Source organism: Lipotes vexillifer, unplaced genomic scaffold (assembly GCF_000442215.2).
Source record: "Lipotes vexillifer unplaced genomic scaffold, Lipotes_vexillifer_v1.1 scaffold83, whole genome shotgun sequence".
Lineage (NCBI taxonomy): Eukaryota > Metazoa > Chordata > Mammalia > Artiodactyla > Lipotidae > Lipotes > Lipotes vexillifer.
In genome coordinates, this window is record NW_006799780.1 from 1,502,374 (window position 1) to 1,520,714 (window position 18,341).

An 18,341-nucleotide genomic window follows, 5' to 3' on the forward strand; every position below is an offset into this window, starting at 1 on the left:
TCATTTTGAGGAATGTATATTTTATAGTTGAGTCTCTAAAAGTCTGAAATGGATAAGGGGCAGAGGAGAGGGATTGGAGGAGGGGAATGACAAGATTAGCTTTACATTTTTGAAAGGTAACTTTGATGACTGTGTTGAGGAAGATGGATTGGACAGTGTACAGTGTAGACAAGGGAGCAGTGGTCCCCAGACCAGCAGCATCACCTGGGAACTTGTTAGAAATACAGATTCTCAGGTCCCACCCCAGACCTACTGAATCAGAAACTCTGGGAGTGGGGTGCAGCAATCTGTGTTTTATTTGATTCTGGTGAATGTGAAAGTTTGAGACTAGGGATATGAAGGCTGATGAGGCTGTATATTATGGTTTGCAAATGCCTTTCACCTTAATTATGTAGTTGATTTTGTTGAGATCATTATATTTGTGTCTTACTTTCATAGTCAAGAGCAATAGAATAACTAGGATTTTGTGATTTAGTTACTTATATGAAAGCCTAGTATTAAGATTTGAAAAGCTGGGATAATGTAATATATTATACTTGGAAGAGGGAGACAGTCTAGGGTCATGTGGAACAGTAAATACAGTCATGGGGAAGCACTGTAGTAGAATAAAACGAGTAAGAGGTGCTTAATCTTGAATGCTCTAGATGTTGCCTGTACATGACATTGATTTGTATCGTGGTACTTAAATCTGCAGTGGGGAAAACTGAAGATATTATTTTTTAAAAAAGGGGAACGTGAGCTCTTTGTGGAGCCCAGAGGAAAGGATGGGTTTACTCAAGATTTGCTGAGCTGCCCTGTGCAATCCGTTCCACACAGCTGTTATGAGGTGGTCTATTTTCATTCTTTAAATAATAGCTAGCAGCTGATTTGCATCTAACCCAGTTTTCATTTGTTTTTCTTTGAGAGTGTGAGGGCTGTGGGTTTAAATTTCAACTTTCTGGAAGTGGGACTGAGTAAATCTGATAATCTTCTTTATTTTCCTCTGTTAGCTTTGCTGGGTGACCAAAAGGACAGATAAAGCAAATGCTTTGTAAATATCATAATTGTATCTTAAAGGATAAGTAATCTTTTTTTTCTCCTTCGAATTTTATTCCAGGACCCATCAGTTACACAAGTGACAAGAAATGTCCCACCAGGACTTGATGAATACAATCCATTTTCGGATTCTAGAACAGTAAGACTATTCTTAATTGGACTACTTTTAAATATTAAAATGGAAATTAAATAGGATTTATATTTCAATTATGGTTTCTTTTTAGTTGATTGGTTAAACTTATATAAAATAAGCTGTTAGTGTTTCATTTAGAATTTAGCAAGTTTATTAAAACAGGAAGGACTATTCCTAGTAATTGAAAATTACCATGATGGTTCTACAAATTAAATTGCTAATAACCCCTCTAATATGTTAAAATTACTACAGTTCTTTAAACAGGTGAGGTTTTTTGGTATACATGTTAGTTTCATGGTAATACAGGGTGATGTTTTCTTACAAAGAGAGGTGTTCGTCTGGAACTGTACCATGAATATCTGTATGATTGTCATTTGAATTAGGTGATTCTGAATAGGACTAGCTTTCTACTCTGGTAGACTAGAACCTCTGGAACCTGGCCTAGGAGCATATTCTTCTCAAAATGTAGTCTTGGTTTACAAAATGAAGGAGTATAGAAAAAACCCTGAAAGGGTTTTTTTTTTTTACAGGGTTCTCTACCCTGAATGCATATTAGAAGCACCTGGAGAACTTTATTACAGTATCTGTTAGGGCTCTAATCTCCCACAGGGCACTTCCGTTTTTTGTTTATGCTATAGCGCTTTTGATGATTTTATTGTGAGCCAATTTTGAGGACTACTGAAGGTAGGTTCTGTTGAGAATTCTCCCTCAAAATTTCTCTGGCAAATAATGTTGTCTCCTGTATTTCAGTTCTTAGCTCAAATATCACACTCACGAGGCCCCTAATTTTAAACACTGTTGGCTCTTGAACTGTTAGTCATCCTCTTAAAGATATTAAAGTTCTTCAGTTACGTGCTTGGATTTACATGTCATTATAAGGATCCTTACTTGATCATCTCTTCCTGATGCATGTTTTTCATAGTCTAGAAAATAATTCTAGAAGATTGTGTAGGCTTTTGCTTGGAAATTTCTCCAAGATGTATTAACTTTTCAGTTTTAAGAAGAACTTTGTACAAAGGAAAAGCACTAAAATAAGAGTGAACTTTAAAATTTCACTTTATTTCAAAGCGCTCATTTTTTTTTTAACAGCCTCTGTTTATGTGTAGCAGCTGCAACCCAGGCTGGAATCATCAAGTGTTCTTTGAGCATGTCAGTTTCAGATTGAACCCTGTGAAATGGCCAATAAGTTGACCAGTTTTGACATGTAAAGATGACAGTGTCATATGGCTTAACCTTATAGTGAACTGTGAAAATGTATGAGATTGCAACTTGGTAGGAGTTGAAAGGGAGAAAAAGAAAAGCCCGGTATATTTTATTCCACTATATGTAGTTTGATCATTTCTGGGGGCATGGAGATGGGAACACGACTGTTAAATTTGTTGGTAAAGAATAAAGGGAGGTTTTTTTTTTTTTTTTTTTTTTTTTTTTTTTTTTTTTTTTTTTTTTTTTGTTCAGCGGCCATGGCTCACGGGCCCAGCCGCTCCGCGGCATGTGGGATCTTCCCGGACCGGGGCACGAACCCGCGTACCCTGCATCGGCAGGCGGACTCTCAACCACTGCGCCACCAGGGAAGCCCTAAAGGGAGGTTTTTATATAATTTTTTGGAAGATTTTACTAGCAAAAAATGTTTAACCTTTTTACAGTAGCAGCTTTAGATTATTCTTTTTAGAAGTAGTAATGTTCTTCAACAAGTTGTCTACTCTGTGCCATGTGCTTTACCTGTATTATTTTATCGAATTCTTATAACAGCATTCAAAATGGATATTTTTTGTTTCCTTTTACTGATAAAGAATCTTAGACACAAGTCATCCAGCTAGTAAGTGGCAGAACTGGTTTATGTAACTCCTCTTTCTTCTGTAAAGCTTTTGCCTTTTCCATTTTGTTAGTGCTGTCTTTAGAGACAGATGCCTAAGAAATAGAAGATACTGTCCCGGTCTATGGAAAATTTCTCACCTAATTGGGATTTTAAAAAATTACACGAATTAGATATGTCCAGGAAGAATAAAACAAAAATGTAAATTATGGTTCTAAATGTTGAGACTTTACAGTCAAGGAAAGGTTTTCTGAAAGAGAGTCGCTAGGCAATAATGAAAAGCCAGCTCAGAACAAAACACTTCTCTTAGATTTGATGAGTAAGATAGTGTCAGAACCAGGAAAAATATTGTTACAAGAGCACTTAGGCATTTTCCACTGAACTTTTTACATGATGGAAAATACAGATGCAATAATTTAAAAATTCAAAATTCTTTTGTTTCATATATGTATGATTTTAGAAATTTGTCCCACCACTCCCCCCGACCCCACTGGGTTTTGCAGCCGTGACTGTTTTCTAAGAGCAGACATACTTGGATAATTGATGTAAGTGATATGTCAGAACTCAGTCCAGATACTATTTTAGTTGATTGTTGTTATCCATATTTTTCTTAGAAAAGTATTTGTGAAAATGAAGCTTCTAGATTGTTGCAGAAGGGTGTGGTGAGCTACTTGAGGTCAAGTAGGAAGATCCTTCAGCAGAATGAGCATATAACCTTAAGATTTTAGAAAGTTCCTGTCTTTTTAATTTTTTTATTAGGTTTCCTTTTATATTTAGTTTTCTGTTTGAATGGAAACTTTAAGGAAAGTAACAATTAATAAATAATTTTAATAATTTACATATTAATTCATTCTGTATTATAAATTCAGAGAAAGGAATCCTCATAAAACACCACATAGTTTAGACTTAGTCTGTTGGCAGTTTACTGGAAGGCTATTCAGTCGAAATGTGGTGGTCTGAATTGAGATGTGCTGTAAAATGGAGGATAGTCTTTGGTTATGAAATAATTTTTTTCTGTTTGAACTCAAAATGCATTTTACCACTGGAATTATGTTGAGCTTGGTGGGTAGCTTCCCTGGCCTGCCCTCTAAAGCTTAATGCATAAATTACTAGAAGAATTAGCTCATCCTTGAGAGCTGTTATGTATTTAGGGGGAATGTTTTCCTTTTAAATTAGGCAACCGTTTAAAATGCCTGCTGCAGCTTGATTCTCACTAGTTTCAGCCACTGGTGATGGCATTCACGGCTTCAGACAGGATGTCTTCTGGCAGGTGTTGAAGTACAGGGATAGGGAGACCTATGTGTGTGGGGGTAGTGTGGTGCTGTTGATAAAATCCTTAGTGATGTTTCTCAGGGCCTAGTTTACTGTCATATTTTTTTTCTTCAGGAATAGGTTGCTTAGTTCCTTTTCTGTTCTGCTAGTTGTTGACATATATGATTTCTGTCATATAAAGCAGCAAGATCTGCAGAAGAACCAAGAGAAGAAAATTCCAAGTACTGGCATGCTCAAGTGGTCATTTCTGACCATAAAGGACATAGATAAATGATTTATGTAAGTAAGAACTGCCTCTGACTAAGTTAATTCAGGACATGGAGTTAGACTTAGAGTCGTAAGACCTGGATTCTAATCTAGGCCTTGCCACTAATTAGTTGGTACCTTTAGACAAGCCATCTAACCTCTCTGGGCATCTTTTTTTTTTTTTTTTTCCTTCAATGTGTAAGAGTGGAGGCAGAGAGGAAGATGTTGAGTTGAATAATTTCTGATGTCAGCTTTTGTTTTGAAAATGGATAAAACTTTAACTCCAGGCACTGACTGGATAGTACATAGTAGCTTGCCTATTTTTAATACCACAAAAGCAATTTCTGTACTGTAATATCTGTCTTTCTTTTCCCTTGGCACGCATTTCTTTTTTCTTTCTCCTTTGCTTCTTGTCTTTCTTGGAGCTCATTATCTGTCCCTTCCGAAACCAGTCTTCTTTGTTTCTTGTCTTATTTAATGATAACTATTGCCTTCTGTTCTTCTAGTGTCATTGGCTGGAAGTACCTGAGTCGTCTTTGGCTCAAACAGCTTCTTTTCCTACATCTAATCAGTAGCCACGTCCTGTCATTTATACCTCCAGGAGATATTACCTGTCTCTCCTTTTCATTCCTACTAAACTGTCCTAATTCAGGTACTCATGTGAGATAATACAATGACCTGTCTACTTACCTGTCTCCAGTTTCTCTTCTGCAAATCAGTTTTTTGCACTATGACTAGAATTATTTTTTTTAAGGCAAAGTTCAGATTACGTCTTTTCTCCTTAGAAACGTGTGCATTGATTATGCATTGTCTACATAGTAGTGTGCCATGTGGGGCCTCCATGATTTGACTTAAGACTATCTTTTTTTATTTTTAATTTTTTATAGACTTTATTTTTTAGAGCGGTTTGAGGTTTACAGAAAAATTGAGCAGAAAGTAGAGAGTCTCCATAGACTTCTTCCCCAGAGTGTCTGTTTAATCTTATCCTCTAAGGTGCCATTTGCTCCAGCTAAAGTCATCTACTTTCTAACCCACAACCCCATTGAGACCACCTCCCTTAGGGCATTTATTGGTGATTGAATGGAGTAAAGAGACACTGTGTGTGGTCATAATGCCTGGCTTCCCTCCTTTAATGGGCCAAGATGAACCTCTCATACTAGGTATATTCATTTTCTATTGCTGTGTAACAAATTACTAAAAATTTAGCAGCTTGAAAAAGCACACATTTATTATTTTATCATTTCTATAGGTCAGGAGTTCGGGCACAGCTTAACTGGGTCATTTGTTCAGGGTTTCACAAGGTTGTGATCAAGGTGTGATCTGGGCTGTACTCTCATCCAGAGGCTTGACTGGGGAAGAATCTGTTTCCAAGCTCATTCAGGTTGTTGCCAGAATTAATACCCTTGTGATTGTATAACTGGGGGCCCCAGCTTTTGGCCAGCTTTCCGCTGGAGGCCACCTTCAGGTCATCGATGCTGTCTACAGTTCCTAGTGGCTATATGGTTTCTTGCCACACAGGCTTCAACATCATGACCACTTATTTCAGAGAGTCTGCAGAGAGTCTCTCACACTTTGCTACTAAGATGGAGTCCCTATATTACATAATGTAATCAAGGGAATGATATCCTATCACTGTTACCGAATTCTGTTGATTAGAAGCATGTCACAGGTCCTGCATACACTCAAGGAGAGGGTATTATATTAAGACGTGAACACCAGGAGGGTAGAATCATTGAGGTTCACCTTAGGGTTTGTATGCCACACTGGGAATAAGATGGCACATTAGGGTTAGGACTGTATAACTTCAAATCTCTTCATGTCCATGTAAAAGGATCAAAGTGGAGCCTGCAGAACACTTATCCCTCCCTACCCTCAACACTTGACTGCCCTAAGTTTATCAGAACTAATCTCATTATGCCTTTGATTCCTGTTTACGTCATTTTCTACGAGAAGCCCCAGACTCCTCCTCATCTCCTGGATTTTAATCCTCATGATGCACTGCACGTTTCTTAGTCTGAACCCTTCTGTTTCCTTAATTCCTGAAACTTGTGCTCTCTGGAAGTCAGAGTCCAACTTCATCAAAATCCCCTATATCTTTATCTTTTTCTCTGAATGTTTTATCCTTTGCTCTGTGGAAACTGGCCTTTCTGTGAGGGCACTGCTTCCCCTGTAACCTTCTCCAGAACTAGCTGCTTTTTCTCTCACAGTTCTCAGACAACTGGGCATAAAATTGGGGTAGGTATTGTCTTTGTTTCTAGTTGCTTCTAGACGGTTTTCCTCCTTCCTGTCTAAAAGAAATCCCTTGTCATCATTTGAATCTCATGTCATCAGATTATAATTGGGTCCCAGGTCTCATTGTGGCTGTCATCTACTGATCTCTGAATTACTATACCTTATTTCTCTTTGTTTTCATTTCTTAATTTTAGTTCTTGGTTCACTATTACTCTTTCCAACACTATTCCTATTTTCTAATTTTTAAAATCTTTTCCCTACTCTATTTTCTCCATCCACCATTATGTATTTCTTTTTTTTGGCCACACTGCACGGCTTGCTGGATCTCAGTTCCCTGACCAGGGATTGAAGGTGGGCCATGGCAGTGAAAGCCCGGAATCCTAACCACTAGGTCACCAGGGAACTCCTCCTGAATGTCATAATTTTTTTTTTTTTTGGCCACGCCACGCAGCATGCAGAATCCTAGTTCTCCGATCAGAGGTCGAACCCATGCCCCCTGCAGTGGAAGTGTGGAGTTTTAACCGCTGGACTGCCGAGGAAGTCCCCACTGTCCTATTTTGAATTCTTAGTGATGATCTTTCCAACATCCTGCCTGTCAGTGCCTTAACCTCATCTCTTCCATTGATTTTTGCATTCCATGTTATCTCACGTCACTCACTCCCGCTTCTTGTATCTTTTTGGTTACTCTTCTAGTTCCTCAATTTCAACACATCTTTCAGTTCCACCAGGACCTCTGGTTTGTTGATCCTACTATGTCACTGCCCTTTATCTACGTCTTACTCTCTTCTCTCAGCCTAAATTCCACATCCAGTTGTCATAATCACTCTCCATGGACTCTCACCTCCCTTGCCTTCCCTTCTCCCCCTTACTTTGACATAAGTCTTTTGGCTAGAAGCCAAGCCCTGGTCAAAGACAACTCTGTATACTCGCTGCCCTTACCTTGCAGCTAAATATGGAGAAACACGTGTAAACATACTGAAGGGCCTCATTTTTAGTTCATAACCAGCTCTAAGTTGTACTGAATGTCCTAGTTATTTAATTGTCCACTCTCTTCTTCTCTCTCCTCATCTTTTTTTTTTCTCTCCTCATCTTTAAAATCTGTCCTCCTATCCTCATTCTCAGTTGATGACCTTACTTCTTATTTCACTGAGAAAATTGAAGCAACCAGTAGAGAACATCCACAGACTTCCACCGTCACGTCTACCTACCTACCAGCGTTTATACCCATGTGTTCTGTTTTCCTGCCTTTTACTTATAGATGAACTGTCTGTGCTTCTGTCTAAAGCCATTCCCTCTATTTGTGCAGTAGATTCCATGTACTTTCACTTAAGAACTTTGCTGAATTGCTCCTCTCCAACATCACTAGTTTTATCACTTTCTACTGGATCATTCACATCATCATAAAAACATGTTTTCTTCTATGTTAGGGGAAAAAAAAAATCACAAAAATTTATTATTCATTTAACAGCTTTATTAGATAATTAATATACCATACACCCATTTAAAGTGTACAATTAAATGTTTTTAGTGTAGTAATAGAGTTGTACAACCATTACCACATTCTAATTTTAGAATATTTTTGTATCTTCTACCCCTGAAAGAAACCCTGCATCCTTTATCAGTTACTTCACATTCCCCTCTCCCTCTCCAGCCATAGGCAAGTATATTTACTTTCTGTCTCTACAGATTTGCCTATTCTGGACATTTCATATAGATGGAATCGTAAAATGTGTGGTCTTGTGCAACTGGTCCTTTTACTTAGCATAATGTTTTCAAGGTTCAGCTATGTTGTGGCATATATCAGTACTTCATTCCTTTTTATGGCTTTTTATACCACATTTTATTTATGCATTCATCAGTTGATGGGCAGTTACATTGTTTCCAACTTTTGGCTGCTCTGAACCTTTGTGTACTAGTTTTTGTGTGGACATATGTTTTCATTTCTCTTGGATATATACATAGGAGTGGAATGGTAGGGTCATATGGTAATAATATGTTTAACTTTTTGGGGAGCTACCAGGCTGTTTAACAAAGTGGCTGCACCATTTTTATAATCTAATCAGCAGTGTAGAAGGGTTCCAATATCTTCACATCCTTGCCAAATTTGTTATTGTCTGACTTTTTGCTTACAGCCATCTTAGCGGATGTGCAGATATATCCTTGTGGTTTTGGTTTGCATTTCCCTCATGGTTAATGATGTTGAACATTTTTTTTTCATGTGCTTATTGGCCATTCGTATGTTATCTTTGGAGAAGTGTCCAGATTCTTTGCTCATTTTAAAATTGGATTTTCTTTTTGATATTGAATACGTGATATTAGATACAGGTCACTTGTGAAATAAGTGATTTGCAGATACAGTTGACCCTTGGACAACGCAGGTTTGAACTATGGGGGTCCACATACACGTGAATTCCTTTCACTAAATACATAGTACAGTACTACACAGTCAGTGGTTAATTGAATCCCCGATGCAGAACCTCGGATATGTAGGGCTGGCTCTAAAGTTATATGCGGATTTCCAGCTGTGTGGAGGATCAGTGCCTAACCCTTGCATTGTTCAAGTATTTTCTCCGATTTTGTGGAGTGTCTTTTCACTTTCCTGATAGTGTTCTTTGGCACACAGAAGTTTTAAATTTTGGTGTCACATTTGTCTATTTTTTTCTTTGGTTGCTTCTGTTTTTGGTGTCATATGTAAGAAGCCATTGCCTAACTCAAGGTCATAAAGATTTACTCCTAAGTTTTCTTCTAAGAGTTGTATAGTTTCAGTGCTTACATTTAGGTTTATGATCCATTTTGAATTAATTTTCATGAATGGTATGAGATAGGTTTCCAGCTTCTTTCTTTTGCATGTGGATATCCACTTGTTCTAGCACCAGTTTTTGAAAAGACTCTTCTTCCGCGTTGGATTATTTTGGCACTCTTGATGAAAATCAGTTGATGGTTAATGTAAGGGCATATTTTGGGACTCTAAATTCTACTCTGTTGATCTGTGTCTATCCCTATGCCAGTCTCACACTGTCCCGATTACTGTAACTTTGTAACAAAACTTTATGTTAACCTTGTTTCCCTTTCGAGTCTAATTCTCACATCTCTGTCCCTGAAAAACTTTCTCTGCTCCCAGTTGCTGCAGAACTCTGAAGAGCTTTCTACTTCTCTTCCCCTCAGCCCTTTCTCCTAAAAGATATTTCGGTAAGTCTTTTGCTCCCAACACTCCACCAAAACACACTCTTCAAGGTAGCCAATGACTTCCACGTTGCTAAATCCAGTGGTAAAACTTCAGTCTTCCTCCATCTATCAGCAGCACAGACAGTTGATCACTATCTCATTCTTAGAAAACTTTTTTCATGTGGCTTTCAGAGCACTTAAGTTTTTCCTTCTCCGTCTCCTTTGCTGATTTCTCTCCTTTCCCTGCCCCTTCAGCCCCAGTATTGGAGTGTGCCAGGAGTTAGGCTTTGCTTCTCTTCTCTATCCATGGCCACTCAAATGGTTATTTCATCCAGGCTTACAGCTTTAAATATCATCTACATGCTGATGACTCCCAAATTTACATCTCCAGCACAGAACTCTGCTCTGAACACCACACTCATGTATTCAGCTGCCTGCTAGATATGTCTACCTTGGATGTCTTAGAAACTGCAAATTCAGCTTGTCCAGTACTGAACTGAGCCCCCTCCTTAGAAACCTGCCCGTTTTCAATCTTTCTTATTTCTATCCTGTTAGTTGTTTAGTTGTTAGTTGTTTAGTTGTTAGTTGTTTAGGCCAAAACCTTGGTGGTATTTCATTATTTCCATTTCCTTACACATCACGTTTCTGTCAGGGAATCCTGTTGGCTCTCCCTTACAAATACGTACAGATCTGATGCCTTATCTCCATAGCCACCACTTGGCTTGAGCTGCCATCATCCCTTGCCTGGATTACTACAGTGGTGGTTTCTTGACTACTCTCTCTCTTTCCACCTTTAATCTATTTTCAGCTCAGTAGCCAGAGTGATACCTTGAAAAAAAAAAGTTGATCATTTCAGTCTCCTGCTTAGAACTCTTCACTAGCTTTTGATTTTTTTCCACAGTAAAACCAAGAGTCCTTAAAATAGCATATAATCTGGTCTCTAATATCTCTCACTCTTATCTCCTCACTCCTTCTTTGTGTATTCTTTCCCAGCACCCTGGTCTTCCTTAGGCCAGGCATTCTCCTGACTTTGTATTGGCTATTCCTTCTGCCTTAAATGGTCTTCCCCCAGTTATCTGCAAAGCTGACTTGTTCACTTCCATAAAGTTTTTGCTGAAATATTTGCTTTCTTAACCACCTTTGTAAAATTATCCCTACTCAGCTTATACTCACGACCTGTTTACCGTTTTGTTCCATAAAATTTACTGCCTTCTAAGATACTCTTTAATGTGTTTATTATATGTATTGTTTATCTTCCATTGCTAGATTGCAATCTCCATGAGAGTAGGGATGTTTGCCTCTTGTGTTCATTAATGTCTCCCAAGTGTCTGTAATTGTTTGTGGCACATTGCAGTTGATCAATGAATGTTTGAACGTATGAATAAATATGTCTGGCTTCACCTCTCTTCCTTCATGTGCCTTTCTCTATTTGCGAACTCCCATTCTTGTATAGGCCTTCTTTCCTCCTATTACTTACCTCCTCCCCCAGTTACTCTAATCTTTAAAAGCCTTGTTTTGAAATGGTCATCTATTCGGATAAAATTATTTCTACTTGTCCTGATTCTGACATTAGTATGTTTAATTTTCACCACCCTTAATAACAAGGGAAACTGTGTTAGGCAGAGCCAAAATCAGTTCTTTCTGCTCTGTCAGAGACTGATAAGGTCAGTGGAAGCTGCAAAAAGTTTAAGGTTTCTTTTGGCAGTCTCTCGATTAGGTGAAAGAATAGTCAGTGGTTTATAGAAACTGTAAACTTTGTTGCCTCAGAGGGGAGTTCTCAAATTTCAGGGTGTATAAGAATCACCCTGGAGAGCTTACTTAAAATGTGACCATCTTGAAAATGCAAACCCCTTCTCTTCAACCCCTGAGTTTTTGAATCAGTATGTCCACAGTGGGGCATAGAGTTTGCATTTTCAGTAAGCACCGGGGCTTTCTGATGCAGGAGATCTATGAACACGTTAAGAAACATTGCTTTAGACCTGAGTATACTTAGAAACATTATGGGTTCACGGATGGAAGAGAAAGAGCCGGGAAAAGCAAGGAGAAATTTTCTTGAATAGGTGTTTCGAATATGGAAGAAAACCAGGAAGGAGAACATATTTGTTGTATACATGAGAAAGACAACTTGTGGACCTCTCATTCCTTGAAGGGCTCTTATATGCTCATTTATTTAATAATGAAACACCTTTGGAACTTCCAATGCAGAGAGCTCACTATATAACAGAAAAGTCTCTCCATAGTTGTATTTCTTTGATTGTTAAAACGTTCTTAATTCTACTGAGTGAAAATATATCTTACTATAATTTTTAATCTGTTGATCCTGGTTGAGTTCTCCAAAGCCACACAGATAGGCAAACATAGTAATGTAATAATTTGTGTTAAAATATAAATAATTATAACCATGTAAAGTATAACTTTTACAGAGTTTTAAGAAATGTAGTTTATTCCTAACTTGTGAAATTTCATCCTCCGTGGGAGAGGAGCCTTGCTCTGGCCAGAGCTCTGCCCCGAGGTCACTCTCCTATTCTCCTGGCTTCTCTAAAGTTTTTTCTCTCTCTCCATCTTTGCACCTTCTGTACTTTTCTCAATACTTTAAGTTTTTCCCAGGGGCTTCCATAGCAGTGACAGACACAGTTTCAGGATTGTCAGGAGAAGAGCCTATCTTACTCTAGTACATCTAGGTGCACTAGAGTACTCTTTTATTCTACAGATAGGTTGACTTTCCTTCTGTGTCTGCAGTTTTGATGAGTGTAAAATGAAGATGATATACTCAGGAGTGTCCAGTGAGGCAGAAAGATACCACTTCTTACATATCAAATATTTCTTCTGGTGCTAAAGTAGAAGTTCCTCTAGTGAGGGTCTGTTGGTAGTAACTCTTTGAATATTTATAAATATTTATTATTTCACCTTAGTTCTCAAAAGCTAATTTCACTGGATTTGGAGGTCAGCGTTGACAGTTACTTTCTCTCATCAGTTTGGCACATTCTACTTGGGATCCCATTGTTGCTATAGAGAAGATAGCTCTCAGTCTTACTGGCATTCCTTTGTATAGGTATTGTGTCTTTCTTTTTTTTTTTTCCCTTCTTTTTCTTCCAGTTTTATTGAGATATAATTGACATACGCCACTGTATAAATTTAAGGTGTGCAGTATAATTTGACTTACAGGAATTCCCTGGTGGTCCAGTGGTTAGGACACTGCACTTCCAATGTAGGGGGCACAGGTTCAGTCCCTGGTCAGGGAACTTAGATCCCGCATGCGGCGTGGCCAAAAAACAACAAAAAAAAATTGACTTACATCATGCATTGATTAGCACATCAAGTTTAGTGAATATTCATCTCATATAGATCAAAATGAAAGAAATAGAAAAAAATTTTTTCCTTGTGATGAGAACTCTTAGGATTTACTCTCAACAACTTTCATATATAGCATACAGCAGTGTTAATTATATTCATCATGTTGTGCATAACAGCCCTAGTGCTTATTTATCTTACAACTGGGAGTTTGTACCTTTCGACTACTTTGATCCAATTCCCTGTCCCCGACCCGCTGCCTCTGGTAACCACAAACCTGATCTCTTTTTCTGTGTGTTTGTTTTTGAAGTATAATTGACCTACAACACTATTTTAGTTCCTGTTATGCAACATAGTGATTCAGTATTAAATGATCACCACAATAAGTCTAGTTACCATCTGTCACCACGTAAAGATATTACACAGTTATTGATTATATTCCCCACACTGTACATTTCACTGTACTGACTCATATATTTTGTAGCTGGAAGTTTGGACCTCTTAATCCCCCTGCCCTTTTTCTGTTTTCCCCCCTCCCCCCTGGCAACTTGCTGTTTGTTCTCTGTATTCATGAGTCTGTTTCTGTTTTATGATGTTTGTTCATTTGTTTTGTTCTTTAGATTCCACGTATAAATGAACTCATACTGCATTTGTCTTCCCCTGTCTGACTTATTTGACTTAGCATGCCAGCCTCTAGGTCCATCCATGTCACAAATGGCTAGATTTCATTCTTTTTTATGGTTGAGAAATATTTGATTCTATCTATGTACTGCATCTTCTCTATGCATTCGTCTGTTGATGGTTCTGGGCCTTCTGGTGGTCTGGGCTGTGTCCCATGGCAGCTGGCTTACTGGTGGGCAGGGCCAGGTCCTGGCACTAATAAGCTAGAGAGAAGATTCCAGAATGGTGCTTGCCAGCACCAGTGTCCTCGTGACAGAATGAACTCCCCAAAACGGCTGCCACCAGCATCTATTGATATGTCCCCAGAGTGAGACCCAGCCGCCTCCTCCCTCTCTGGGAGGCTCTTCAAGAAGTAAGTGGGTCGACCCAGGCTCCTTTCAATTACTGCTTTTGCCCTGGGTCTCAGAGCAGGTGACATTTCGTGTGAGCCCTTTGAGAGAGGGGTCTCCGTTTCCTACAGTGCTCTGCCTCTCCTGAAAGCAAGCCCTGTTGGCCTTCAAAGCCAGATGTTCTAGGGGGCTCGTCCTCCCTGTGCAGGACTCCCAGGGTGGGGAGCCTGAGGTGGGGCTTGGACACCTCACTCCTTGCGGAGAACCTCTGCATTGTGATTATCCTCCCGTTTGTGGGTTGTCTGCACAGGGGTGTGGGTCTTGACTATACTGGGACTCTGCCCCTGCTCCATGTCTTGCTGTGCCTCCTTCTTTATATCTTTAGTTGCAGAAGATCTTCTTTGCTGGTCTTCAGGTCGTTTCATCAGTAGCTGCTCTGTAAATAGTTGTAATTTTGGTGAACCTCGTAGGAGGAGGTGAGCTGAAGGTCTTTCTACTCTCCCATCTTGGTCACACCCCCTTTCTCTTGACGGTTTTAAGATCTCTCATACTTAGGATTTGCTCTTTCACTATAGTGTGTCTAGGTGTTAACTTTTAAAACATCTGGTTTGGGTTTTGGAGTTTGGAGTCTGAGAATTAGTGTCCTCACGTTCCCTTTGAACACTGACTCTCCCTCATTCTCTCTGTTTGCTTCCTGTGGAACTCTCAATTGTACCTTCTCACTCTATTCTCATTTCTCTTAAGCTCTCGTATTTTCCTTTTTTTCATCTTTCTGCTACATTCTGTGCAGTTTCTTTTTTTTTCTCCTTTTTTTTTTTTTTACATCTTTATGAGATTATAACTGCCCCACAATGTCGCCATTAGTCTCTGCTGTACAACAGAGTGAATCAGCCACATGTATACATATATCCCCTCCTTCCTGAACCTCCCTCCCACTCTCCCCATCCCACCTCTCTAGGGGGTCACAAAGCACTGAGCTAATCTCCCTGTGCTATGCAGCTGCTTCCCACTAGCTATCTGTTTTACACGTGGTAGTGTATATATGTCATTGCTACTCTCTCACTTCTTCCCAGCCTCCCCTTCCCCTCCGTGTCCACAGGTACGTTCTCTACAACCTGTGTGGTTTCTTTAGACTCACTTCTGTTTCCCTAATTATCTCTTCATCTTTGTGTAGTCTGCTGTTTCACACTTGTCTACTAAATTTATAATTCTAATTATTACAGTTCTCATTTCTGTAAGTTTATCATTTTAAAAGATATTTGGTCAATTCTTATAGTCTCTTGTTGCCTAGTCATGCTTTTATTACCTTCTTTTATTTCTTTATTAAGCATATCTGTTTTACATTTTGCATCTGATAATTCCAGTATCTCTGATCTTACTTTGTAGTTTGTATATCTGTGGATCCTTGCTCATGGTGGCTTGCTTCCTTCTGTGTTTAAGTCATGAGCCAATGTTACTTGGAACTTGAGCTGTGAAAATTCTTTGAAGCCTGGTATTTTTTTGTTTTTTAATTTTTATTTATTATTTTTGGCTGTGTTGGGTCTTTGTTGCTGTGCGAAGGCTTTCTCTAGTTGCGGCGAGCGGGGGCTACTCTTCGTTGTGGTGCGCGGGCTTCTCATTGCGGTGGCTTCTCTTGTTGCGGAACACGGGCTCTAGGTGCACGAGCTTTAGTAGTTATGGCACGTGGGCTCAGTAGCTGTGGCTCGCAGGCTCTAGAGCACAGGCTCAGTAGTTGTGGTGCACGGGCTTAGCTGCTCCGCGGCATGTGGGATCTTCTCGGACCAGGGCTCGAACCCATGCCCCCTGCATTGGCAGGCGGATTCTTAACCACTGCACCACCAGGGAAGCCCTGAAGCCTGGTTTTAAAGTGTGTTCCTCTACTTTTGCCAGATACTTGAGGTCACTACCAACCTGGGATATCTGGGAATGAAAATTTCAATTTGGAATATTTTATCTGTATTGGTAGTGTGAAACCTGGCCCCAAGTCTGCAAGGTGGTAGGTTTATGATTAGGAGTTCTCAGGGAAGATTTCTTTTTTTTTTTTTTTTTCCTCCTTCCCTGTCCAGAGTCAAGGGCAAGACAGGCAAGTAAGTATTCATACTGTTTCTTTCTGTGAAGCTGCTTTTCTGCTTATCCCCTGAGAATGTTGCTTTTTAGGAAGTCCTGGCTTTATGCGGTGATCACAGATTGATTTTACCTTATACGGACTCCCAAGCTTTGTCTCCAGCTTATTGAATCCTGATGATTTTGTTAGTGGTATGGCATCAAGGCTCTTCTTTGGATTTGTGGTTTTTCCTACGTTCTGCCCTCTCAGGATTTCCTATCAGCTTAGTCATGTATTTACAATATTATTTAAATGAAATTTGATTCAGCATTTTTAGGTACTGTGTATCAGGGGTGTCACTACAGATGTGTGGTCTGCTGTGTTGCCATAAATGGAAGTGTTTAGTGGATTGTTTTAATTTTCTTTTTGTTCATATGTGCAGGAGTGAAAAGTTGGAAAAGACTTTGGAGCCATCATTAGAATAGGTCTTTAATAATTATGACAAGAGCTATACTTGGCTTGAGGTGGCTAATCAAGCATGTTGTGGCTGATGAAAATACTGGGTTCCAGAGCTGGACAGAGATTTAGCTTGCACTGGCAAATTTGAAGAAATTGTCAGCTATCAGGTTAATATCAGTGGTATTAGGGATTTGTGCTTCTCCAATAATTCTCGTGATTGCTGTACCACAAGCAACTATTACCTCGAATATATCAAATACTGGCTCTAAACTAGCCTTCATTCTTATCTGGTAATTCTTTATACTTAATACTTCATTTATTACTTAAAGCAGTAAAGAATTTATAGTATGGTTTCAACTGGGTGAATTCTTGAGTAATTTCTGTGTGCTTTTCCTGAAGTGTGCTGCCAAACTAACTTTGCCAGGCGTTTTATTCGGTCATTGTTTTGTTGTTGCTACTTATTTAAACCAAGAGAGTGATACTTTAGGGCCATGATTTTCTAGTTGGAGAATAGTTAGGATTGATCAGCTTCAGTTTTTCTGCCTATTAATATGAAATATTGGAGTGGGAGAACAGGCAATTGGAATAGAGAATTTACAGTTCTTTCGGTGATAAGAATTATAGTGGAGATAAAAATACAAGAAAAAGCTTTACATCCCACTATTCAGCAACAATCACTGTTAATATATTGATACATTTTAAAATAAAAAATTGGGATTATACTGTATATACAGTTTTGTTTTATAACTTATAATTTTTTAATGTATTTTATTTTTGGTTGCATGGGGTCTTGGTTGTGGCATGCGGGATCTTTTGTTGTGGTGCGCAGCTTCTCTCTAGTTGTGGCACGCGGGCTCAGTACTTGTGCTCAGTAGTTGCAGCACGCGGGCTCTCAAGTTGTGGTGCGCAGGCTCCGGGCTCTCTAGGTGTGGCTCGCAGGCTCAGTAGTTGCAGCATGCGGGCTTAGTGGCCCCACGGCATGTGGGATCTTAGTTCCCCGACCAGGGATTGAACCCACGTCCCCTGCATTGGAAGGCGGATTCTTAATCACTGGACCACCAGGGAAGTCCCATAACTTATAACTGATACAAGCTTTCCCCATTTCATATTCTTTCAAAACTTTTAAATAGCTGCATAATATATTCTCCTATGGGTGGATCATAATTTATCAATTTGTCTATATTTTATCTACTGTTGGACATTTGGGGGTATTTCTAACTTTTTTTTGCTTTTACAGATAATGTTGTAGGGAGTACTTTGGCATACACACATTCGTGCATACCTTGGATTATTTCTGTATATTTTTTAAGAGTAGCTATTTATGGGGCTTCCCTGGTGGCGCAGTGGTTAACAATCCGCCTGCCAGTGTAGGGGACAGGGGTTCAAGCCCTGGTCCGGGAAGATCCCACATGCTGCAGAACAACTAAGCCCGTGCGCCACAACTACTGAGCCTGTGCTCTAGAGCCCGCGAGCCACAACTACTGAGCCCGTGTGCCACAGCTACTGAAGCCTGCGTGTCTAGAGCCCGTGCTCCATAAGAGAAGCCAATGCAATGAGAAGCCTGTGCACTGCAACAAAGAGTATCCCCCGCTTGCTGCAACTAGAGAAAGCCCGCACGCAGCAATGAAGACCCAATGCAGC

At 39.4% G+C, this 18,341-nt stretch overlaps 1 protein-coding gene across 3 annotated transcripts in view; it reads left to right on the forward strand.

The window, feature by feature from the left end:
* Positions 1–18,341, forward strand: part of SCAMP1 (secretory carrier membrane protein 1) — a 132,929-nt gene that overhangs the window by 23,997 nt on the left and 90,591 nt on the right. For 2 of the 3 annotated variants that reach the window (XM_007471961.1, XM_007471962.1), the window contains exon 2: positions 1,097–1,174. The exons of the other annotated variant lie outside the window; for it this stretch is intronic. In XM_007471961.1, the coding sequence (XP_007472023.1) occupies positions 1,097–1,174 (78 nt within the window). The remainder of the gene's footprint in view (positions 1–1,096; positions 1,175–18,341) is intronic. 3 annotated transcript variants of the gene reach the window in all.